Source organism: Diachasma alloeum, unplaced genomic scaffold, assembly GCF_001412515.2.
Source record: "Diachasma alloeum isolate Michigan unplaced genomic scaffold, Dall2.0 Dall_scaffold_00379, whole genome shotgun sequence".
Classification (NCBI taxonomy): Eukaryota; Metazoa; Arthropoda; class Insecta; order Hymenoptera; family Braconidae; genus Diachasma; species Diachasma alloeum.
This window is the reverse complement of record NW_021680518.1, coordinates 603751-629659: the sequence shown is the minus strand read 5'-3', so window position 1 is coordinate 629659 and position 25909 is coordinate 603751. Positions and strand designations below refer to the sequence as shown.

At 37.0% G+C, this 25909-nt stretch overlaps 4 protein-coding genes across 9 annotated transcripts in view; 1 reads left to right on the top strand and 3 right to left on the bottom strand.

The window, feature by feature from the left end:
* Positions 1-5438: 5438 nt before the first annotated feature.
* On the bottom strand, positions 5439-6553 carry LOC114841400 (DNA ligase 4-like). Its single transcript, XM_029126377.1, has one exon. It carries the CDS (start codon positions 6483-6485, stop codon positions 5439-5441), a length of 1047 nt encoding a protein of 348 aa, XP_028982210.1. The 5' UTR covers positions 6486-6553.
* Positions 6554-6642: 89 nt separating this feature from the next.
* LOC114841046 (DNA ligase 4) lies at positions 6643-11216 on the bottom strand. Its single transcript, XM_029126376.1, has 4 exons — positions 10261-11216; positions 8968-9278; positions 7176-7552; positions 6643-6651 (listed from the first exon to the last, which is right to left on the bottom strand). The coding sequence occupies exons 1-4, from the start codon at positions 11214-11216 to the stop codon at positions 6643-6645; spliced, it is 1653 nt and encodes a 550-aa protein (XP_028982209.1).
* A 470-nt stretch (positions 11217-11686) lies between these two features.
* On the bottom strand, positions 11687-20795 carry LOC107041822 (general transcription factor 3C polypeptide 3). Of its 2 annotated transcripts, none has more exons than XM_015262589.1 (4): positions 20606-20795; positions 16146-16579; positions 14418-14609; positions 11687-14017 (listed from the first exon to the last, which is right to left on the bottom strand). In XM_015262589.1, the coding sequence occupies exons 2-4, from the start codon at positions 16490-16492 to the stop codon at positions 11971-11973; spliced, it is 2586 nt and encodes an 861-aa protein (XP_015118075.1). In that variant the 5' UTR covers positions 16493-16579; positions 20606-20795; the 3' UTR covers positions 11687-11970. The 2 variants fall into 2 exon arrangements, with proteins under 2 accessions (XP_015118075.1, XP_015118076.1); XM_015262590.1 differs by having other exon boundaries at positions 16146-16521.
* Positions 20796-20925: 130 nt separating this feature from the next.
* LOC107041764 (cGMP-dependent 3',5'-cyclic phosphodiesterase) overlaps positions 20926-25909 on the top strand; it is a 28299-nt gene continuing 23315 nt past the window's right edge. For all 5 annotated transcript variants that reach the window (XM_015262495.1, XM_015262496.1, XM_015262494.1 and 2 more), the window contains exon 1: positions 20926-21339. In XM_015262495.1, the coding sequence (XP_015117981.1) occupies positions 21235-21339 (105 nt within the window). In that variant the 5' untranslated portion in view covers positions 20926-21234. The remainder of the gene's footprint in view (positions 21340-25909) is intronic.

Below are 25909 nucleotides of genomic sequence, written 5' to 3'. Positions count from 1 at the left end.
GAAATCAAAAACTCTCATTATTGCGGCAAATAAAAGGAACTTCAATTCTAGAGAATGTCGATTTCTCCCAATCAAATGTATCTCAAGAAGAGATAATTGGTATTCACTGTGAAGTCATGTTTATTTGAAGATTAACAACCAAATGATGGTTTTGTCACTTCCCTGTATTCATAAACCATTTTTTGTAGGGGAGGTTGGGGAAAACGGACACTTTTGTCTTTTTTTTTAATTTTAATGAGGGGTTGAAATTTTGATAAAATTCAATAATTTTTTTTCCAATACCAAGAACAATTCTTTCCCTTTGTGGCGAGCCCAAACTGAGCTCAGTTGATCAATTTGTTTCTGAGTTATGAATAATTTTAAAAAAGTCTAAAGTGTCCGTTTTACCCCATTCTCCCCTACTATAATTTTTTTGTTTTCATGCTTAGAGACATCACGTGTTTATGCAAAGCAGCAGCTAGACAATGGAAACGAAAGGGTGACCGAGAGTGAGTTAATAAAGCCATACGTCAACGAGTTATCTTCCAAAATGAATAGGAGAAAAAAAATTGAAAATTATTTCACTGATTGAGGATACGCTGACCATAATTTTTGGAGGGCTTCTTGTGGACGTATGGCTCGATGTGAGTCGCTAAAATCAAATTTTTAATACCTAGAACTGAAAATTATTCACCAGAAACTCGCCATTGCGGTGCGGTTGCAAAAGAGGGTGAGTTTTCATTTTTCATTTATTAAAAAATCTGCAATAAATCAATATTCCCATGTTTTCTGTTTTTCACTGTTCCTAGACGGATGCTTGAATTGCCCTGCGGCTGCCAAACGCGAAAGAAGTAAGTCTCCATGATGGGCCATTAATTGAGACAGTGGAAGTTGATCGATCCTTGCAATCGAATCTGTTATTAGTCAAGTGATTATAGGAGAAAATGACGTAACTTATGAGCAATGCACGGAGAGAAATTTTTTAGAAAAATTCTAGTGCACGTGTGAAAAAATCGTATAGAAATTTTCTATGCGGATTGCGTATAGAAATTCTATAGAATTTGCGTATATGATATTCGGATATTTCTATACGAATTATTTCTATACATAAATTTTTGTTTTCATACGAAAGATGTCTAAACGATCCAGAGAAAAACGTAGAGAAATGTCGCAACTCCATACGAAATGTTTCTATACATGTGGCAGTGGGTCGTATAGGATCCAATCTATAGAAATCGGATAGAAATAATTTGTATAAAAAATATCCGTATAGAAATATCCGAATATCACATATGGAAATCCTATAGAAATTCTATACGCAATCTGTATAGAAAAATTCTAGTGCCGACACTAAAAATTTTATTGAGGAAAACGTGAATTTTTCCCCATATTTCTGTGAAAATTTCACAGAAATCCCCAGAAATTTTACCAGAAATACCAAGAAATGTTACCTTAACAGTACTACAATTTTTCACAGCCGGTGGATTGTAATTTTTTCCAGTACTGGGACTAAAATTTTTAAAGAAAATTTCTCTCCGTGTGTTGGCTACCATAACGTTGAGGCAATGTTGAATTCTAAGAATCATTGAGTCCAATTTAAAATACATGGTCATAGAAATTTTATTCGGAAGCAACTTGCTAATTTATCAGAAAAAATATATTGACTATCTCGTGACGAAAGCAATTTCCCACTTGTTTCTCTTCAAATGTCTTTTGATATTCTTTCATTACATTATTCATCATTAGGGATGTTTAGCCGGTGTCGGCAAATTGTCGGTAAATGTGTTTTTTTTCATAGTCAAGGAAAATTCTGCAATTTTTTCGGCTGACAACTGAACATATAAAACTAACTTTTCTAACGTTAAAACAATTAATCCCAATAGTCTCGGCAGAAATGAATAAACTAATTTTTCCTTATACACGGGCTCTTATGAAATTTATGTTCAAATTGATAAATCACCTACGAGAAGACTCTGAAAATAGAAATAAAAATAGAAAATGATGTGTAAAATCATACTGAATCCAGTGGCCAGAGAAAAATCTGGGGTTCCCGGGCAAAAAGAGGAAATATTTGAATGTTTCTATCCCATTTAAGCGCATGCATTTGGTGCATTTTGTCGATTTCATTTCTAAATAATGAACATGGGTTGGTGGATTGAAATTTATATCGAAGTGAAGGGAATATCTTCATCTCTCAGTTAAAAAAATCAATTTCTTTTTAAGTACTTCACAGCAAAAACTAATGCCTGAATTTTACACACCTTTTGTAGACATTTTTCAACCACTAAAAAACGTCTGAAAAAAAAGAAAATTTATTTGAATTTCGAACATGAATTAAGATGCTTGGGCACCGATTCGTCTGAAATTTAAACGTTTTCATTTTATTCAGAGGTTTTTTCAAAATTCAAACATTGTGAAATTCAAACATTCGTTTTTGCTGTGTTGCGATTTTTGATAAACATCCTTAAAATCAGACCGTATTTTCAGGAAGATGTGAAAAATATCGTATATTAAATTAAAATAAAATGACAATTATTCAAACTCTTTCAGAATCTACAAACAAAAAACCAAAAAATCCCAGAAAGAGAAAATCTCCCCTTCCCCCTCCTGCAACTGTTCGGGAAGACGTAGACAAAACGGCGAGGTGTCTTGAATACGTAAAGCAACAACGAAATTACTGTATCAAACAACAAAACCGCAAGAACAGGAGGAAAAATAATCTCCAGTCCGCCAAAATTTCTCAGAAGTTTCTGGAGCCTCCCCCAATTGAACCTTCAAATCACGTCTGCGACTCTTGTCTCTTGCGTCAAAAATTGATCATCGAAACCCGAGAAGATCCTGAGAATCATCGAACCCATCAGGATGACCTACAATCTCCAACGGATTCCGAAGAAATCCTCGAGAAATCAGCGACAAAATTACACTTTTACCTGAAGTTCTCGAAAGACGATTTTTCAGTTGAAAAATCATCGAAGAATGGCTGCGAGACATCGATCTACCTAAAAAAAATCAACAATTTGCACTTAATTTCGTCGTTGAGTCCGTGGAGGCGAAAAAAACCAAATGATTCACCAGGAAATTTTGTTGTGTCCTGCGACAAACGCATCAGGTCCTTCAGAATAAAAAACATGAAGCTCCATCACTCACTGTGCCCAGAGCTGAAAAATGTAATATAAAAATTGTGAACTCACGTGTGACGAGTCGACAATTATTTTTAACGCTTTAAAGATTTCTACTCTGGAAACGTTGCGAGAAAATTCAAAGTCGATTAATCCACGTCTCGTGGTGGAGTGACGCTTCTATAAGTAGAATTTCTTCGGTTGAAACTTGACATAACTCATATTCACATTATTTTGCGTCTGGTCAGAGAAGACGAGAGAGTTCTCGCTGTCTAGTTGAGTTAACGAGGATACTCTTTGAGATTAATTGTTCGAGTTGTTATCGAGTCGGTTTCTATTTATTTTTTGGGGGTTTAATGATGAGGAAGTTGAGAGAATGGTGATGTTGGCCTGTGGTAATGTTGATTTTCTGATGATCTATTTGGAATTTTTAGACTGATTAAAGTAGCTCTACCCTTACGGTAAATTCAAAGATTATTGAAACCTGCAAAAAAATTGCAGAAAACTCGATTAGATTCGGAATTCCAATTTTTTTTTTCAATTTAATTATCGTTTGGGTTTTTCAAAGAAGAAATGTTTAAAAATCAGGATTTGACCCAGTGTCTTATGCGAAAATCAACATTTCCATTGTAATCAAAGATTACAATCTGATTTTTTTTCATTAGATGTGAAAAAATCAAGAATTTTTTTGACACATAAAAAATAATCCACGGTTTTGCAAACAAGTTTTATTATTAATTTATAAGAGGGAAATGTATGAAAAAGTATCAATATTTTGCGAAATTTAATTTAGATAATACTGACCGGGTATGAATTTTTTCAAATTTTTTCCATGCAATTTAGTTGAAAAATTTAAAAACGGAAAATATCCAAAAGTACAGCGTAGCCCGGCGGAAGGGTAGAGCTACTTTAAAGTGCCCTGATGAAGAGCTCTTTGGGTGCTTGAAACGTCGCCATGAAAGAATTAGTTTTTTTGACACACGGAGAGAAATATTCAATAAAAATTACGTATCTTTTCCGTAATTCTGGAGCGAAATGTGGTTGTAGGAAATTTTACGGAACTGTCACGTAATTTTTACCTAAAATCACGGAATTTTTCCAGCGCGTTCCGTAATGTTTACCTGAACCTCCTGTGAAAAAATTACGATACCGTCACTTAAACATAATTTGTGTTAACGAAATTGCCTTTTTCGGTGATGAATCCATTCTGAGTTGCTTCTAGAGGGATAATTGATCATTAAAACTTCAGCAGCCTTTCTGCGCATTCTTTTCGATTGAAAATGTCCAATGGAAAATATTTTATTCATAGAAAAAGTCGATGGATTCTGATTTTTTAATAACTTTGATTCTTTTATAACTTATTCTATTACAATATTTTCTATAGGCAACTAGAGCCGCTGAATTTTTATGGAAATAATTTCTCGGCTTTCATCTCATTTCTTCAGAAGAAATGTGGAATAATAGCTATTACCCAAGTTTTTATCGCCCTCTCACTTTTCATGTCAATCTACCGTGGAATCTCTGAATGCAGGCCATTGTAGCTCCCCCGAGAATACATCCAGCTGCAGAGTCGCCGGTTTTACGCAGTTTCAGGCCTTGACGCCGAAGAATTATTTCGGAATTCCTCGTCCAGACGGTTGTAAATGAGAAAACTGTCGGGACTTGTCAGTTTTACTCGACATTCTCACTCTTTCATAAGTCTCATATCCATTTCAAAATTCAATGTTTCAAATGATTGATTCAAAATAAACTTGGCTTGGTAAATAACACTTTATTCAATTCTTTGGAAACATTTTCAGGTGTAATTTTAGTTTCGTCAAACTATCATTCAAGACTTGTATTGAAAAAATATATATCTTATTTTGCTTACAAACTATATTCACTCGTTTATCTGCAAGAAAAAAAAATCTGAAGATATTTCTCATGATTGACAATTGATTTTTGGTAGCAATCAATGATGACTGATCTGAAATTAATTTCAGAAAACTAATCAATTTATTAAAAAAACTTATCTAGGAAAAAATCCTAGATAACACGCCAATAATTAAAATAAAATCTGCGGAATATTCCACCCAATTATTTCTAAAACTAAAACAACAAAAATCGAAAAAGCAATTCCGAAGTGATTAAAACAATAGTTGCACTAGTCCCATTCTACCTAAAAAAAATTAGAAAAATAAAATTATCTCATGTGAGAGTGTACCCTCTCCTATCCAAAATCCTCCCCTCCCTAAAACTCTCCCGGGTTCTGCACGATTTTCCCGGAGTGCTCCATCAGGAGTTTCTCAATCTCCCCCTTCGTCAGCCCTCTCTTTTCCCCCTTCATCATCTCCCCATTCATCATGTGAGAGTGTACCCTTTCCTATCCAAAATCCTCCCCTCCCTAAAACTCTCCTCAATCCATTGACTCCTCACAATCCTCACATCAGCCCTCCCCCTCTCATTGATCCTCCCATACAATTCAATAATCCCAACCTCTCCCTCCCCCACAAAAACATCAGTCACTGCCTCATCCACCTCCCCCCTGACCTCCCCCCCCATAAACCTAAACTCAAAAGTCCTCACATCCCTCTCATCCACAAAAACCCCCACCAACCCCCTGAATATCCCAAAAGGGGAAGTCCCCCCAAACATCTCCCTCTCCAGCCTCCCAACCCCCCTCCTCGTCAAGGCAACCTCATCATCATCCTTCAGGCTCGAGACGCGTTCAACCGACCTCCTGACCCTCTCCTCATCGGCCTCCTCAAAATAGTCATCATAATAATCATCAAACCTCTCCTTCAGTCTCTCCAACGTCTTCTTCGTCATCCCAATCATCTCCCAGGGGAAAAACTCAACAATTCCCCCCAGATTCTCCTCCCTAGTAGCTCTCGTCACCCAGGCGACCCTGACGACGTCATGAAGCCTGCCCTCAACAACATTCCTCACCCTGATCCCCTGGGAGTCCCCGGCGACGACGCAAAACGTCTCCTTCCCCGGGTTCTGCACGATTTTCCCGAAGTGCTCCATCAGGAGTCTCTCAATCTCACCCTTCGTCATCCCTCTCTCTTCCCCCTGCATCCTCTCCCCATTCATCACGCAGAACTCCTTCCCCATGAAGACCCTGCTCACCCTCACAACGTCGGAATCATTGATCCCCAGGTAGCAATCATCGACTTTGATCGCTGGAGTCGTATGTCTCTCCTTCCTCTTCTTCTCAGGGACTTCCCAGATGTCTTCAGCAGTCGCATGTCTCTTCGTCAGCTTCTGAACAACTCCCTTCCGACTTCTGAGCCCCTGCAATTCGCTGAGGGTGCAGCAGTCGTCGAAAGGCTTATCCTCGCGGATTTTTTCCACTCGGGGGAAGCGCAGGGTCCAGCCTCCAGGATAATTACTGGACTCAGACATCTCCGAGGCGCGCACCTGGAGATCGATTTTTTTTAAGGTTTTTCATTCAATAGACAGACATTATTTACATATTTACATGTCTTGAAAACTAGAACTCAAAAACATTTTGTTATTACCTTCTTTAAATTGACTAAACTTATGGCCCAGTAGTGACTCTCTAGTTTATCTAATATTTTAGAATTTAATTTCATAATAACATTATGTTCTGTTTGAAATGCAATTCATTTTGCAATTAATCTTTAAAAGTTTTAACTTTTTAATGTGCTTAAGGCCCGGGCGGATTATCTTTCGAACGTCATCTCGATTGTTTTTCCATCTTCATAATCTAAAATATATCACAATTTCCATTGGATTTTATATCACGCAGGAGTCCCTAAAAATTTTGATTGTACAATCAAAAAAAGTAGAAAAAAAACTGAACATTTTCAAAGAGCGGTTTTAATAAACATTAAGAAATAAGTCTGATAGAGAGGAAATAGTGAGTAGATAATTTTCTTCTCAACGTTTTTTTGATTGTACAATCATAATTTTTGGAGACTCCAGAGCTATGTAAAGCGGAATAGCAATTCGTAATAATTTCAGATTATCAAAATTAAAAAAACAACCAAGATCACGTTCGAAAGATAATCCACCCAGGCCTTCAAAAAAAATAACGATATTTGCTTTGTGTAAAAAAAAAGCACAACAGACCTGGAGGACGATCGAGTGTTGGGGGTGGATCCAGACGTCTGGGAGACCTTTCTTGGGGGCGACTATCACTTCCGGCTTGTTTTTCGTCCAGAAGGGACTGAATTTAGCGTTGAAGGAGCGAATGGCGTTGCCGGTGAGGCCGTTGCTCACGGAGACTACCGAGTAGAATGTCTTGGTGGGGGAGGTGGGGTGCACGCAGGCTGTGAGAAAGCTGTTGAAAAGCCCGGTGTGACGGCCTTCACCGTAGTGACCGCCGATTATCACCAGGTCCACGTCCTGGATTAGCTCGGAGGAGTAATCGGATTTGATCTTGTAGCAGCCGCTTCCGTCGCGAGTGTCTATATGGTACAGACTGTCGATCTTCTTCAGAACGATTCCTGGGGATCAGGGATGGGCAATAATATTAGATTTTGACAATATTAAAAAGGGATTATCTCACTGTATTCTTGAAAATTTAACTACATTTAACGAATTTAAAATGTAAAATTTATTAACTAAATTTTCCGATTCATGGTGAATAAAATATTTGATGATATTGAAATGTAATTTTTAGTTAACAAGCTAATTCTAAATTTAGGTACTTGATTTTTCGATTATTCAAATAATCGTCAATCTTCCTACCTAAATTATTCATTGATAGAATATTTCGAAATTTAAATGTACAAATTGATGGTCAATTTAAGGCCCGGGTGGATTATCATTCGAACGTGATCTTGGTTGCTTTTTTTATTTTCATCATCTGAAATGATCTTCAATTGCTATTCAGTTTTACATAGCCCTGGAATCTCCAAAAATGATGATTGTACATTTAAAAAAACGTTGAAAAAAAGCTGAACATTTTCAAAGAGCGTTTTTAAATAATATTGGGAAATATACCCAATAGGGAGGGAATTGCAAATTAATAATTTGATGTATTTAATGCCTGTTAGGTCGTCACTTGTCACAGTAGTCAATGGCTGTCAGATCGTTAGTTACCATGATAAATTAGCCATTCACTATTTGCTCTCTATCAGACTTATTTCTTAATCTTTATTAAAAACGCTCTTTGAAAATGTTCAGTTTTATTTCTACTTTTTTTGATTGCACAATCATAATTTTTAGGGACTCTTGCGTGATGTAAAATTCAATGGAAATTGTGATATATTTTACATTATGAAAATGGGAAAACAATCGAGATAACATTCGAAAAGTGTAAAATTTATTAACTAAATTTTCTGATTGATGGTGAATAAAATATTTGATGATATTGAAATGTAATTTTTGCAGTTAACAAGCTACTTCTAAATTTACGTACTTGATTTTTCGATTATCAAAATAATCGTCAATCTTCCTACCTAAATTATTGGTTGATAGAGTATTTTGAAATTCAAATGTACAAATAGATGGTTAATTTAATATTTAAAATTTTAAGATTTATGTTAAAAATTGACAACTTCACAATTTAACGGTAATTATGATTGATTGATATGCCTATCACTGCTGGGGATTATTATCCAGGGTGCTACACAGTTTAGAAGATAATAGGGGAGGTAGGGGTAAAACGGACACTTAACTTTTTTTAAAACGTTAATTAAGGGTTGAAATGTTGATGAAATTTAATATTTTGTTTTCAATACAAAGAACAATTCTTTACCGTTGAGACGAGCCTGAATTGAACTCAATTGATGAATTTGTTTCAGAGTTATGAACAATTTAAAACAAGTCCAGTGTCCATTTTGCCCCACCCTCCCCTAAATAATGAAATGCGGGCTTCCAGCACGCAATGCATAGGCCAAACGGGGATTCTGCATACCTTCTTCATGGGTATCTATAGCCCTGTTGAATGATGCGATGATCTCGTCCATTGAAGAAACTCTCTCATTCTTGGCTCTCAGTAAAACACCCGGTGACTCCTCAAAAGCGCCTTCCAACACCTTCAATCGATACTCCAACGGCTTATTGATGAGTAATTCATCATTGTAGAGAAGGATATCGTAAGCAACTAGACACGGATGGTGTTTACTTTTGAATGTTAATTTCTTAACGTCGAAAGGCACTCCTTTCGTGCTAAACTCTTTTTTTTCTTTGTGAAATCCCATCATCTCTCCATCTAAGATGATTGATCTGTAATAAATAAACAATCGTCATCATAATCGTCATTACACCGAGCGAAAAAAACATGTTCTCAAAGAAGTAATGTTTCAACCAAGAAATCACAAGTTGATAATTGTCCAGACAAAAATTGTTTGGACAATTTGGACATAGAATTCCTCTAGAGTTCTATTGGAATTCCATAGGAAAGAAAAAGTCAATAGATTTCGAATTTCTGTTGAAATTTTTCTCCTGACATTTTTTTTGTTAAAATTATTGGGCACAAATTTTCCAAGTTTTTACGCAAAATTTTGTTTGATTTTGCATTACAGAATCCGAGTGGAAAAAACTTGGAAAATTGATGTCCAAGCATTCTTATAGAAAAAACCTCAAGAGAACATTCCAAACAGAAATTCGAAATCTATTGACTTTTTCTCATCGAATATCCAATAGAATTCTAATAGAAATCCTATAGAAACCCCCATAGAATTCCTATAGAATTCCAACAGAATTTTCCACCGAATTCGCTAGGTTTTCTATTGCACTTTTTCATGCGACGCACGAAAAAATTTAATAGAAAAACCTATCGAATTCGTTAGAAAATTCTATTGAATTTCTATTCAACTTTCTATTAGTTTTTGGCTGATTCTATGGACATGTTCAATAGAAAAAGTCAACAGAATTCGATTTTTCTATGTAACTTATTCTTTTCATATATCTTCTATAGAATTTGCTCGACTCGAATTTTCCAAGTTTTTTTCATCTATTCTTCTATAGAAAAGTGAGGAAATTCTATAGAAAATCTCTCAATAGAATAAGTTATATAGAAAAATTGAATTCTATTGACTTTTTCTACTGAATATTTTCTATTGAACATTTCAATAGAATCCGCCAACAACTAATAGAACAGTTCAATAGAAATTCAACAGAATTTCCTAACGAATTCGATAGGTTTTCCTATTAAATTTTTTCGTCCGTGGCATGGCGTTTGGTGACCAGACTGGGGTTAACAAACCTGCAATGAGGATTCAACAACGAAGAGATCTTGTTCGTCAAGAACCCCCTGGCGCCCCTCGTCTCTCCATAGGAAGGATTCTTAGTGATCTCGAGCCCGTGTCTCGTGAAATACTTGAACCTCCCGTCCCTCACGTGGACCTGAGACCTCTCTCCATCGAACTTCGTCTGGATAATAAACTCAGTTTTCCTCCCATCAACAAAGAACTTCCTGATGTGAGTAATCGGCAATCGCTCCAGCAACATCGGCTTGAACGGCGAGAACACACTAACACTCGAGACCCTCGTGTTAATCCGTTCCCTCGGATTTCCCAGGGTCTCGCAGACCACCTTCAGATTCGATTTCTGGGCAAACAGCTGATCCGCGTCAGGATGAAACACATCAAGAATCTTCCTCGATCCCATCGACAGCTTCAGATCCTTCAGAATTATCCTCGTCAGCCATTTCACCTCCAGCGCTGAACACTCTTCCATTATTTTGATGAATTCACCGTCTTGTTTTTGATTCGAGGAGAATTGATTGGAGATGGTGTCCAGGAAGTTGTTGACATCCTCTACAGAGAGGGAGGATGATTTTTTCAGACGAGGCTTGAGGACGACGAAGACTCGCTCTGCAAAGTCGTTGGTGTTGTTTTTGGATCTGAGGGGCTCTTTGTAGTTCAGAAGCTTCTTAGCATCTGGAGAAGTCTTCCCCAAGCAGAAGACTCTGATGTAGAGGACTGCCAGAGACCTCTCCTTGAGACCGTTGGGCCCTCGTTCCCTGTCAAGTTTCAACAGGAAGAGACGGAGAATTGGGAAGAGGCTGGGGGGAGGGGTCGACGATTGGGATTGAGCTCGACATTTTTCGAGGAAATCGGAGAGGAGTGTTTGGCGGTTTTTGTTAGTTTTCGCCGTGAAGATCTCCTCGAAAACAGTGCAGAGAGTGGAGAACGAGATTTGTGAGGCGATTGACGTCATTTCTGGAAAAGAAAATTAACAGAATGTGGATGGAAATGTGTAGTAACGGGTAAAAAAATTATTATTATATTTTACTGAAAAGAATTATTATTATTTCAAATAATTGAATAATTGATTTTCAATTTTATAATTATTATGTTTTATTATTATTATTATTATTATTATTTATTCGAGAAACACAGCATAACTGGTAGAAAAGCAAAAAATTCCGGTAAATATATTCTGAAATTTTCAGGACGGTGACACTAAATTAATAAAAATTACTAATAAAATCACTGATAAAAATTCAATGTAATTTGGCACTGAATATTGATACTAGATTGGAAATTCAAATAAATTAAGGAATTCTCGTCTTTATGCTGCTTAAAATTCTGGGATTTTTCAATTTTTTCCAGTTATCTGAACTGAATTTTGCAGGTTTTACGATTAAAAATGATCAAGTATTTTTTCAAATTCTTGCAAAATTTTTTTATTTTCAACCCATTTTCTTACAAAGTATTTCACACTGTCGTCAAGTAAAAAATGAGAAACTTAGAACTATTCATTTTGGCGTTATCAGGACAATTATCCCTCGCTCTCTACCTCGAGCCAACAAATGAAAAATATGTCACAGAAAACTTCTTTTCAATATCACCTCCTCTCAAATTCCGCATGAAAAAAATGATCACCAACAAGTGTCTTCAACCCAAAATTCCCCTGGATCTCCAACTCCCCCTCGCCTCGACTAAACCCCAGTGACGATCATTCTCCTCTCCTACACCACAATAAACTCCTCCAAATAGATCCTGGCAAGTTCGGTATTCCCCGAGTGCATATAAATCAAATGCAGATTAAAGGCAGCCTCCCTCTTCAAATCCAGGCACTCCCTCGCCCTCACCAATTCCGACCTCTCCTCCTCCAGCACCAACTTATAAAACTGCACAGCATTGGTCATCAACCCGAGCTGATGCATTGCCCTCGCAATATTATAATTCGACTCCTGCCTCATGTCCCTTCCCCTCATGTCCCTGTACTTCTTGAAGAAAGCCATGGCCTGCGTCGCCAGCCTGTGCTTTTTCCCCGAGAACTTCTGCGAGCTCATCTGCAAGAACGTCACCCCAATGAGAAGAGCCAGCAAGGCACTGGGTCCCACCTTGAACAACGACATATAATCATTGAGAGCGTACTTATACGTCCCAGAAACCAGACAATTGTTGGCATGAAGGACATGAATATAACTGAAGACATCCTCCCTCCCCAGTAGCCTCATAATAAACCGATTATGCCTGGAGTCGTCAGCCCGTTGTATCACAATATTCAGCAGATTCCACAATGTCTCCTTCTTGCGATCCCTGACAAGATCCCTCGCCAAGTTGTACCCATAATACGAATCATTATTATAAATACAACTGAGCAGAGCCAAGAATATGATGTGAGGAGTTTTCGGCTCAAATCTCTTAGACGTCAGAGCAGTGAAGCAGATCCTCTGAAGAATCCCAAACTTTTTCATCTCGCAAGCGACCCTGCACATCCTCAAGAACAGATTGAACTCGTCCTCCACATTGGGTCTATCATTCTTGAGAAAAGTAGGGCCATTCTCATCAGTCAATGCCTGTCCATGAGACAGCCTCTGAAGATGTAAATTCTCAAGGCGTTGGTAGACTCTGGGTCTCGTCAACGACACCATCTCCCCCTTGTTCCTGAGCGTAACAGAGTGACGTGAGAGCAACAGAAGCCCCGACTTGAGGAACTCATCGAGCTTATTGGTCTTCAGAAGAAGAACTGTTCTTCGATACAACACATCCGGATCAAGTACATCATTGCTGGGGTCTTGCTGTAGGACGTCAATGGCACGCTCGTGAAGTCCAAAGATCTTGTACAGAGTTGACAGCTGAAGTTTAGCCTCCATATGTTGAGGTGAGAGTTTCGCCACTATTTCGTAAGCCAGGAGAGCCCTCTTGAGGTACCTGCAGCCAGCGCAAGACTCGGCGTAGCGCAGCCAGACAGCAGCCAAACTGTAGTTTTTCGAGTTGACCAAGGGCTCGAGGAACTTCAAACTCCTCTGGTAATCCTTCTTGGCCATGAGGGCCTCGGCAATGTCCAGGAACAGATCCCCCGAGACCTCTGGGTCCTCCTCCTCCAGGAGCTTTGGGAAGAGTGGCTCTGCCTTGTCGATGTGACCGAGTTCTATGAGTGTCACTAGAAATTTGGCTTTCAGGTCTACCACAACGCCATCAGGAATTCCGCAGACTTGGATTATCCTTCGAGAGTCGTCCTGGTACTTCACGAAGAGAGTTGTGTACTCTGTCAAGATATTCAGGCACTTGTCGAACTTCTTCATGGTTATTAGGAGCTCAGTCATGATGTTGACCTCCTCCAGAGTGACTAGTTTCGGGCATTTAGTGAAGATCTGGTCCATGGCGTCAAGCGCCTGATCGTAACTCGAGTCCTGGATGAAGCGTTGGGTCAGCATTTTGCCGTAGATGAGGAGGTCATCGCCGTCCTCAGGGCCCAACTGGTGGATCATCTTGAGGTAGCCCCTGAGGAGGGCCTTCTTCTCGCCAAAGTGCTCCTGCAGGCGCGCTCGAGCCTCGTAGAGTTTGACGTCCTTGGGATTCGCCTGGATGGCTTTCGTCAGACATGTGACAGCTTGCTTTATGTTGCCGGAGTCCATGGAGAGATTGGCCAGGCGCGTCCACTGCTCGGCGTCCTTCGGGGAGAGATGGGCAGCGATCAGGGAGAATTGAAGTGCTTTCTCTGGGTCGTCGGTCTCGTAGATCATTGCTAGGGTGTGGAAGGGCTCTGGGGCGCTGGGGACTTGTCTGAAAGATGAGAAGCGATTGGATATAATTCAGTTGCAAAGAAAAAAGATAAAATACAAGCAAACAAACAATTCAGTAGCGAAGTGGTAAAACGGTACAAGTCAATTTTGACTAGTGACCAGTTTTCAATTAATATCTCGGAATCTAAGGGAGATAGCTAAATTGCTGTTATAACCTTTCTTGTAGAGCCGACTAAGTGCTACAACAAATGTCATTACGAAAATTTCGCTATCTCCCGTGGATTCGGAAATATTCCTCAAAAACTCGACTGGGAGATGAGTCGGCGAAAACCGTTTTAACACTTCGCTACTGAATTGTCGACTGGATTCTTTTTCAACGCCTGTTTCGTCAATGCAGGGAGTCCGTTTCGTCAATGCATGAAAATCCTGGGAATGCTTACCTTATGATCTCCATACACATTTTGATAGCCAACTCCGTATCCCCTCTTGCATATCTCAGATTAGCCTCGCCCATCAGACCCTGAAGAGCCAGAGGAAGATTCCGCTTCTTCTTCCTGTTTCTCCGCTTCTTCGGCTCTTCTCGAAGCTCCGGCTCCTTTGTCACTTTGCCGTATGCTCCAGCGTCTTCATCTCTGAATCAATAGAAAGGAAATAGTACACGGTGAGAATATAAAATTAAAAATTACTATGTGAACATAATAATCGAAGACCATACCGGAAAAACTTGAAAATTTGATTTATTTTAATCAAACGTTTGCGATGTGAAATTAATTTTTTACGATTTAACATGGTAATTTTTAACGGACAAAACAGACAAATATTAAATGCACGAACGTAAAAATAATTTTCAAAAGTGTCAAAAGCGGTTCATTTTTTTTACAAATTTTTACTACTGAACGAAAAATTACTATTGAAAAATTACTCAAACTCTAGTTTATGCTTGAGAAAAAAATTATTTTTTCTAAATAACCATTTACATAAGAGAAGTATTTATTTTTTCAATACTCTACGTTATCCCTCGGCCATCTACAGGGTCAAACCTTACATGTTTTTAAGGTATAAATTTTATATGGAAAGCAGGACGCTACATGCTATCCTTCAACTTTCCGAACCTCTTACGAGGGAAAACAATCAAATAATCATCAATCCACAAATTAAAAAATTCGGAGGCACACGGAATGTTTAAATATAAACATTCAAAATATACCAGTCGTAATAATGTCTTGCCTTTTTTTTCAAAACTGTATTTCTCCAGTCGAGTGATTCCCCGGCAATCCTCACTAGGTTTCAATTATGACAATTATATTGTTCTCGAAGATGATGATGCTAGTTACGACCTTCAGCGAACATTCTCAATAATTATCAACATTAAAAAATTGATCGGAATTCTTCTAATCGGAAAACGGCTATTTCGAGTGTGCCGGGTATGATCCTGCATTTTATTTCTCATATTAAGAATTACCATGTTCCCGCAGTAAAAAATAATTTTATATTCTCTCTGTGTACATATCGATACGAGTGCGTAGACGTGTTTTTTGACACGTGGGAGGTGTGTTGCGCTCGCCGAAGGCCTGTGCTTCCCTCGCAAGAGTAAAAAAACCCACTTCCCACGCGTGTCGAGCCCTTTTTTCATCACAATACGTTGAAACACGCAAGAAAAAATTCAATAGAAAACCTACCGAATGCGTCAGAAAATTCTATTGGAATTCTATAGAAATTCTATGGGGTTTCTATACGGTTTCTATTAGAATTCTATTGAAAAATTCTATTTGTTTTTTGTGCTGATTCCATTTGATATTTAATAAGAAAAAGTCAATAGATTCCGGATTTCTGTTTGAATTTTCCTCTTCAATTTTTTCTATTAGAAAATTGTTGCTGAATCATTCTTATAGAAAAAATCTCAAGAGAAAAATTTAAACAGAAATTCGGAATCTATTGACTTTTTCTTATCGAATATCCAATAGAACCAGCGCAAAAAGCAAATAGGATTTTTCAATAGAATACCAACAGAATTTTCTAGCGAATTTGGTAGGTTTTCTATTGAATTTTTTCACGCGTGAAGTGCAATTTTGAAATTTCTCTTGACGCACAAGCGATGGAAACATGAGAAACTATTCCCCAATAATTTTTCAAAGTTCCCAATAATGATTTAGAGTGATTGCTCGTACCTGGAGGTTCCAGGTTCCGCTCCGTCAGGATCTAAATCAATTCCTGGATCCATTCTCGATGAATACTCGGAGAACGTCAACTCCCCGTTCAAGAACTGTTTAGTGAGATTATCCTCTTCTTCAAGCGTTAAAACACTGTCCACTTCTTCTTCACCTTCAGACAATTCCAGATCGATCTCTGCGTGGGTCATTTCAACAGCAGCTGCTGGAACGTCTACCATATTCTCGACCTCGTGGATCTCAAGAGCACTCGCCTCCACGAATTCATCCATATCCATCACCTGATCCTCTTCCAGTTCTTCGATTATCACTGGAGCTATCTCCATCTCGTTTAGGTTCTTCTCCATTACGTGGGCTTTTCTTTTCGTTGGCTTCACTTTTGGGAAAAATAACGATTTCTTGGACGTCAATTTCACTTCTTAGGATGTGGTCCTCTATTGAAAAAAAGGTAAAATATTTTTTATCAGCAATCTATTTCGTCAAGCATATGCTAAATTTGAGAATATTTCATGTTTATCTTAGCTTATGAATAAAAAATACTTATTTATAAAAATAAATATAAAAATCTATTATATAATATATATGATATATTATATAATATATATTATATCATATATAATATAAATAAATATATATGTAATATAAATACAAAAATACAATATATATAATGTATTATGATTTTATACATTCTGCATTTAAAAAAGTATTTTTTATTCATAAACTAATCTATTCCCAATTCCTAAGTCGAGCATAGGCTTGGTGAAATAGATTGCTAACCGAAAATATTTCACCCATTTTTTAATAGCGGATTGACATGAAAATTGGTGGACAGTTCTTCGCAGAAGAACTTGCATTTTCACACTTGGAAAACACTTGCACCTGATTTCATAAACAACGTGAATTTTTCGTCGTAAAAATTTTTAACTATCATTTTCTCAAAATTTTTCTCAAATCTGAACATAATAAAAGCGGACATCAACTCCTTTTTAATGAATAAATGAATACATAATGATAAAAAATAATATGCAGAAATGAGGCGCGTCCCCTTTTCTGGTAGATATTACAAAATTGCCGTTTCAGATAAATTATTATTGTTCATAATTCAGTAGCGAAGTGATAAAACGGTTTAAGTCGACACTTAGTTGAGTTTTTGAAGCATATCTCCGAATCTAAAGGAGATAATGGAATTTTCGTAATACCCTTTTTTCTAGAGCAAATTGAGTGCTGCAAAAAAGGTCTTGACAAAAATTTAGCTATCTCCCTTAGATTCCGAGACAGTCACTAAAAACTGGACAATAGTCAAAATCGACTTAAACATTAACTCATTTTTAATGAATAAATGAATACATAATGATAAAAAATAATATGCAGAAATGAGGCGCGTCCCCTTTTCTGGTAGATATTACAAAATTGCCGTTTCAGATAAATTATTATTGTTCATAATTCAGTAGCGAAGTGATAAAACGGTTTAAGTCGACACTTAGTTGAGTTTTTGAAGCATATCTCCGAATCTAAAGGAGATAATGGAATTTTCGTAATACCCTTTTTTCTAGAGCAAATTGAGTGCTGCAAAAAAGGTCTTGACAAAAATTTAGCTATCTCCCTTAGATTCCGAGACAGTCACTAAAAACTGGACAATAGTCAAAATCGACTTAAACATTAACTCATTTTTAATGAATAAATGAATACATAATGATAAAAAATAATATGCAGAAATGAGGCGCGTCCCCTTTTCTGGTAGATATTACAAAATTGCCGTTTCAGATAAATTATTATTGTTCATAATTCAGTAGCGAAGTGATAAAACGGTTTAAGTCGACACTTAGTTGAGTTTTTGAAGCATATCTCCGAATCTAAAGGAGATAATGGAATTTTCGTAATACCCTTTTTTCTAGAGCAAATTGAGTGCTACAAAAAAGGTCTTGACAAAAATTTAGCTATCTCCCTTAGATTCCGAGACAGTCACTAAAAACTGACCAATAGTCAAAATCGACTTAAACCGTTTTACAACTTCGCTACTGAATTATTTTGATAAGCTACTACCATTGAAGATGATCAAGGAAATGAATAGAATCGCGTACTTAAAAATCTCGAGTGTTTTTGTTGCAATTTATCATCAATTGCTGATACTGACGACAGCAAGTTTTTGATAAGATATAGTTGGTTGTAATGATTGAATCAATGAGTGAGTAATCTTCGAGATGAGATTAGGGAGACTGAGACTGGGGATGGGGATTGATGGTGGGGGGCAGGAGATTGAGAGCCGAGGGTCATTCGTTACTGTATTTTTCTGGTGTTGTGGGATTGATGGATGAAGCGGATTATTGGGATTGATCGCGGGCTTTTGTTTGGAAAAAAATTCGTGAGTCCATCGCTGAAAAACCCCCTTCAAAAACGATTGGTAAGAAAAAACGTCATGATAGCGTGTCGTAGGCGAAACGAAGTCGTTTTGACGAATGTTTTTTAGACATTTTACCATTTCGTGCACAGAGAGATATTCAATAAAAATTACGAATCTCTTCCGTAATTCCGGAGCGCAATGTGGTTGAATCAAATTTTACGGAACTGTCACGTAATTTTTAGCTGAAATTACGGAATTTTTCCGGAGCATTCCGTAATTTTTATCTGAATCTCCAGTGAAAAGTTACGACACCGTCACGTTCCGTAATTTTTACTGATTATTTCTCCCTGTGTGGACTGAGAGAAAAATTCTTCCGACGTTTTTTTGATAAATCTAGTGGATTCAGGGCCGATCGTAACGTCCCCTCTGGCCAAATAAATCGGGAGAAGGGTTTTATTTTTATTTTACAGTTGGACAGTTTTAGGAATTCGTCGTAGAGGGCTTTAATTCACCCATTCGGTCGTGAATATCGACTAAATACTTCATAATTCTGTAGTGAAGGGGTAAACTAGGAGTGCAATTCTTGTGGAAAATTTTCCATTGCTTGAATCGAGTGTTCTCTCAAACGTAGTCAAATTTTTGAACTCTCCTGAAAAAGTTCCATTTTTGCACTTAGGGGACGATGGGGTAAAATGGACACTTTTTACTTTTTTTCAAATGCTAATGACTTATTGAATTGTTAATGAAATTGTATAATTTTTTTTTCAATAAAAAGGGCAATTCTTCTCTCTTGCGATGAGCCTAGACTGAGCTCAATTGATAAATATATTTATGAGTTATGAATATTTATAAAAAAGTGAAAAGTGTCAATTTTACTCCACCCTCGCCTATCCTAATTTACCACTTCGCTACAGAATTTGTGGGATTATTTGTAAATAGTGATGATACAGGGATTCACCACGTTGTTTTGGTGAAATGCCTTCGATGATATATATAAGAAAAAAATCAATAATAAAAATAAAGAAAAGAATAATTAAGGTCCGCATGGATTATCTTTCGAACGCGATTTTGGTTGTTTTTTTAATTTGATAATCTGAAATGATCTCCAATTGCTATTCCGTTTTACATAGCCCTGGAGTCTCCAAAAATGGTGATTGTACAATCAAAAAAATGTTGAAAAGAAGCTGAACATTTTCAAAGAGCGTTTTTGAATATTATTGGGAAATAAACCCAATAGGGTGGAAATTGAAAATTAATAATTTGATGTATCTAATGGCTGTCAGATCGGTAGTTATCATGACAAATTATTCATTCACTATGTCCTCTTTATCGAACTTATTTCTCAACTTTTATTAACAACGGGCTTTGAAAATGTTCATTTTTTTCTACTTCTTTCAATTACTAGATTAGTCAATTGTAATAAATAGTGTAATAAACCCAACAGGGATGAAATTGCAAATTAATAATTTGATGTATCTAATGGCTGTTAGGTCGTCATTTGTCACAGTAGTCAATGACTATCAGATCGTTATAGTTACCATCATAAATTATCCATTCACTATTTCCTGTCTATCGGACTTATTTCTTAATCTTTATCAAAAATGCTCTTTGAAAATGTTCAGTATTTTTTGCTACTTTTTTTGATTGTGCAATATCATAATTTCTAGGGACTCCCGTGTGATGTAAAATCCAATGGAAATTGTGATATGTATATTTTACATCATGAAGATGGAAAAACAGTCGAGATAACGTTCGAAAGATAACCCACCAGAGCCTCAAATTACGAAATAATCGAATACAGCCGAAACCCCTAATTTCCGGACGATTGGGCAATACTTTTTTTTATTTACTAAATAAAAAGTCGATCAACGGAAGAACAATTGATCACATGATTATACGCGAGTAATATCACCGAAAGGTGAAATACTCAGTACAATTTTCATTTCATTAATGGAATGTTCAATGCAAGTTGAAACATCCAGAAATTGACCAGTTCACCCTACATCCCCTCAAAGATTAAAAACGCTCCAATTCACCCCCACCTCCCTTAACCCCAAAACGAGCGCCGCACAGTTCGACAAATAATTAACCAAAAAATTCTTAATTTAAAAATAATTACCCAACGACAACTCCAGCCACCTTTCCGTCCTCACGCACTCTCGAAACTTTCCGCTGTCACTCGCTCCTCATAATTCCCCGAAACAATAACTCACAACAATCGACCCGAACGTCTGAACACGTTCAGACGTGTTTCTATTTACTCCATTTTTCACCTGAAAATTCCCCGAAATTCATTCACGAGAGTGAGGTTATCATCGCCCACTGACGTCGCTGGCACGCCTGACGTCACGCCGCTGCGGGCCCTCCCATTGGTCGAGGGCTGCCCCCCACCCCGCCGCAACCGCCGATACATCACCGAGACGAGAGTAGTCCGAGGCATCGTGACTGTGTTGTTTATTTTTCTTTCATTTCTCCCATCGGGTCAGTAATCCTCCGATCGTGGATAAACTCGGAGGTGCAGAAACGCCTTTAACCCACTGCAGTGCTCCCATCCCAAATAATAATCCCCAAAATCACGTGAAACGTTCAATCATAAATCGGATCCCCGAAAAATGAGTGAGAGAGTGAAATTCACGTGCGCCAATGACAGATAATTAATCTCTCGCGAGTTTTTTTTCCCACAAAAAAAATTTCAGTTACGACACGACCCGGGGGGGAGGGGAATCATCGAGGTCAACAACATAAAAAATGATGTCGAGTGGGAATTTTGAGGAGCACGAGAGGATGATCACCCTCATTCAGGATCTCGCCGATCTGCCGTGCACTGTTGTCCAGCAGAATTTGAATAATTACGTGAGTTGCATTCGTCTTCATCGGATTTTTTGAGTTTAAATAAATGGGGAAATTATTTGGGAGTTTGGGAAGTTATGTAATGAATATGCGCATGGGTTCGTGATGATGATGATGATGTTGTTGAGGGGGGAGGGGTTGGGGACCTCGTGGTGCTGACATTTGTCGATTCGGAATGGGGGAAGATGAGAGTTATGTAAGGGGTATTGTTTATTCATGTGGGCAGTCGTTATTTTGATGTTTGCGGAGGATTTGGCTCGTTGGGGAAGAGGTGGAGAATGATGGGGCGATGATTTGATGGGAAAGGGGATTTTTTATCATGGGTTAGATGGTTGATTGATTTCGGGAGATATTTGGATATTCATTTTTAATTTTTTGTGGGAATAATTCATTCTTATCAGGTACATTTTGGAGTCATTGACACTTGGGTTTTTTAAACTGTGAGAAATGATTTCAGGCTTGGGTTTTGGGTATTATGTCAATCCATTATGTTTCAGAAACAGAAGAAAATGCAATTTTTTATGGAATTTTTATGTAGGGGAGAGTGGGGCAAAAAAATTGTTTTATCAGCTCTTGTTTCTCAACTTTTTTTATTAACTCAATTTATTCTATTAATTTTCTTGTTTCTCAACTTTTTTTATTCATCGGAGTACGGATGAGAATAATAATTTTCTAGTAGTCTTATAATTCAATGGATTATAATTCAATTGATTAGATTAGGCCGATTACACTTTTTTTTTAATTCGATTGAAATTCAGCATCACATTTTCCTTTTTCCTCGTCTGGGTCTCCCCCTGGGCCTTGCTCTGAATTTTCGATTTTGGCAGTGTAAATTTTACCGTGGATTCACGGTAGATTCTCACTCACATATTGTCTGACATCGCTGCTATGAACTCTGGTTTTTAACTCTGACAGTTGAGTTGAAAAGCAGGGGATGAAGTGGAGAATGATGGGGCGATGATTTGATGGGAAAGGGGATTTTTTATCATGGATTAGAGGTTGATCATTTCGGGAGATATTTGGATATTCATTTTTAATTTTTTGTGGGAATAATTCATTCTTATCAGGTACATTTTGGAGTCATTGACACTTGGGTTTTTTAAACTGGGAGAAATGATTTAAGGCTTGGGTTTTGGGTATTGTGTCAATCCATTATGTTTCAGAAACAGAAGAAAATGCAATTTTTTATGGAATTTTTATGTAGGGGAGAGTGGGACAAAAAAATGGTATGATCAGCTCTTGTTTCTCAACTTTTTTTATTAACTCAATTTATTCGATTAATTTTCTTGTTTCTCAACTTTTTTTATTAATCGGAGTACGGATGAGAATAATAATTTTCTAGTAGTCTTATAATTCAATGGATTATAATTCAATTGATTAGATTAGGCCGATTACACTTTTTTTTTAATTCGATTGAAATTCAGCATCACATTTTCCTTTTTCCTCGTCTGGGTCTCCCCCTGGGCCTTGCTCTGAATTTTCGATTTTGGCAGTGTAAATTTTACCGTGGATTCACGGTAGATTCTCACTCACATATTGTCTGACATCGCTGCTATGAACTCTGGTTTTTAACTCTGACAGTTGAGTTGAAAAGCAGGGGATGAAGTGGAGAATGATGGGGCGATGATTTGATGGGAAAGGGGATTTTTTATCATGGATTAGAGGTTGATCATTTCGGGAGATATTTGGATATTCATTTTTAATTTTTTGTGGGAATAATTCATTCTTATCAGGTACATTTTGGAGTCATTGACACTTGGGTTTTTTAAACTGGGAGAAATGATTTAAGGCTTGGGTTTTGGGTATTGTGTCAATCCATTATGTTTCAGAAACAGAAGAAAATGCAATTTTTTATGGAATTTTTATGTAGGGGAGAGTGGGACAAAAAAATGGTATGATCAGCTCTTGTTTCTCAACTTTTTTTATTAACTCAATTTATTCGATTAATTTTCTTGTTTCTCAACTTTTTTTATTAATCGGAGTACGGATGAGAATAATAATTTTCTAGTAGTCTTATAATTCAATGGATTATAATTCAATTGATTAGATTAGGCCGATTACACTTTTTTTTTAATTCGATTGAAATTCAGCATCACATTTTCCTTTTTCCTCGTCTGGGTCTCCCCCTGGGCCTTGCTCTGAATTTTCGATTTTGGCAGTGTAAATTTTACCGTGGATTCACGGTAGATTCTCACTCACATATTGTCTGACATCGCTGCTATGAACTCTGGTTTTTAACTCTGACAGTTGAGTTGAAAAGCAGAGTTGTGACAACATTGTCCAGTGGGGTCTAGGAGTCTCCTCCGGTTGGGAAATCACCCTTAAAATCATTTGCACTATATTTCGGCACCCACTCCTGCACTCGGACCCCATTACCCCATTTATTTTATTTTTTATTTGCGTTAATCTAAACTGATATTCGTATTCAACGAATTAATATTTTGTGAAAATTATTTACTAGTCTGCTATCTGCATATCACTTATCAATTGATTCGATGTGTTTAGTTTATTGTCTGGATTTAATTTGAGAAGTAAAAGTTGAGGGTCCACGATCTCCCATATATCCACAGTAGAAATTACCTTGAATCCGCGGGAAAAAGTCCCGTATATCCACTTAGACACTGCCTTAGATTTTACTGTTTCATTTTCTTCTCAATAATTTTTCACTCTACTGAATGGAAAATTATTATTTTCCTCATTACTCCCAAGAATTAAAGAAAGTTGATAAAAAAAATATTTAAGGCCCGGGTGTACTATCTTTCGAACGTTATCTCTGNATTTTCATTTTAAGGCTCGGGTGTACAATCATTCGAATGTTATCTCGATGTTTTTTTTCATCTTTCGTCATCTGAAATTGTCAATTAAGTCCTGCCTAATGCAAAAAAAAGTAGAAAAAATTCTTAATTTTTTCAAAGAGCGTTTTTAATTTATATTCAGAATAAGTTGAATAACAAGAAATTGAAAAATGTATCTGATTTACTTTTTCCACACTGCACAGAGACAGTTATTGCGGAAAAGGCTCTTTGAAAAAAGTTGTAATATTTTGGAGGATTTTTTAATCACACTTTTATCACATAAAAATGGCAGATGACTACATATCACTGTTTTGAAAATTGAGATACCTAGCTGTCACTTCCCATGAGGAGTTAGTGTTTTGTCATCCACAATGGAAAATGACAGCTAATAGATAATTTGCCCCAGCGAATCAGATATTTGTAATTTCCACTTTTTTCAACTCATCCTGAATCTCAATTAAAAACGTTCTTTGAAAAAGTTCAGAATTTTTTCCATTTTTTTAATCATTCTATCATAATTTTTGGGAATTTCTACATGATGTACCACTCAATTGACAATTTTGGATTACGAAAGATAAAAAAAATCCAGACAACATTCGAAAGATAGTACACCCGGGGCTTAAAAAATGTTTTTACCTGAATTGCGTCAAACAGTGGTTTTTCGACTGTTTCATTTTGCCCCACTTTCCCCTTAAGTGCCTCATTATTGCTTTCATATTCGATGCAACGGAAATTATTCATGTGATGAGCCTTAAATTTCAAATTTTTTATGAGGATGTGAGTCATTTAAATAGCATTAAGGGGCTGACAATCCACTCATTAGTTCATTAAAAAGTTTGATTTGATGTTCTATTTCAAGAGTTTTAATGACACTTGGGATTCTCTTGAGCATTTCATTCGATTCGAATCAGTCCTTCAGAAGAAAAAGTGGCGTAGTTGATGATACCATTTATTGCAGTCTCGGAAATTATTTTTATGATCAACAAAAAGAAAAGAACCGGAGCTTGAGAGCCAATTAACATGAAGATGGAATTTCTGTCGTTTTTGGAAATTACCTCAGACACGAGTGATTTTAGGAGAAACTGTCAAAAGAACTTTGTTATATCTGAGAAGATTGCTACTTGGGAATGCTCCGGGAGGTCACTGCATATTTTATGCAGGGGACATTTATGTAATGAGTTGTTAATTACAATTTTCCATGAGGGTTTCATGGACTGGAGGTAATAATGGGGTTGATAATTCGTCCGTTGAAACGAAGCATTTAATATTTCATTTGGAAAATTTTCTAGCTTTCCAGATAGAGAAGTTACTCAATTTTGCATTGCCCTTCTGTTCCATTAGAATTAATTTTCAGAGTAAAAGGGGATATTTAAAAATCCCTTTTGTCAGTTCTTGGGATGATTTTGAACAATTCACTGAGGGAAAAACGGGCAAGTTCTCAAACAATTCTCGTTTGGACCACCAAACTCAAGTATTTATTGTTTTCAGGATTTTTAACAATGCACTTTCAATGTTTCGATGTGTAATGTATTCATGATGTAACGCGGAACTATAGAGATAGATGAAAATATCTTCGAGTTCTGTAAAGCACAAACATTTTGAGATTTAAGGGGAGACGTCGGTGAAATTCAAAAGTCGGAGAAATCTAACTTCTCTAGAATTGAAGTTTTTTTTATGGCCGTGACCATTCGCACCATTGCGTGAATCACTCCCGTACACTCCATACACTCCACGCATGCGTGAAGTTTGTGTGTTTCACGCAGCCGAAATTTCATACT

What these genes read in the sequence shown, in the direction of transcription:
- LOC114841400 (XM_029126377.1), bottom strand. Translation starts at nt 6,485, where the DNA reads ATGTCTGAGTCCAGTAATTATCCTGGAGGCTGGACCCTGCGCTTCCCC.
- LOC114841046 (XM_029126376.1), bottom strand. Translation starts at nt 11,216, where the DNA reads ATGACGTCAATCGCCTCACAAATCTCGTTCTCCACTCTCTGCACTGTT. An exon ending in TTGTTGAATCCTCATTGCAG is followed by an intron (nt 9,279 to 10,260) that starts GTTTGTTAACCC and finishes TATTTATTACAG; the next exon opens with ATCAATCATCTTAGATGGAG. An exon ending in TATAGATACCCATGAAGAAG is followed by an intron (nt 7,553 to 8,967) that starts GTATGCAGAATC and finishes CCTGATCCCCAG; the next exon opens with GAATCGTTCTGAAGAAGATC.
- LOC107041822 (XM_015262589.1), bottom strand. Translation starts at nt 16,492, where the DNA reads ATGGAGAAGAACCTAAACGAGATGGAGATAGCTCCAGTGATAATCGAA. An exon ending in GCGGAACCTGGAACCTCCAG is followed by an intron (nt 14,610 to 16,145) that starts GTACGAGCAATC and finishes CTATTGATTCAG; the next exon opens with AGATGAAGACGCTGGAGCAT. An exon ending in ATGTGTATGGAGATCATAAG is followed by an intron (nt 14,018 to 14,417) that starts GTAAGCATTCCC and finishes CTCATCTTTCAG; the next exon opens with ACAAGTCCCCAGCGCCCCAG.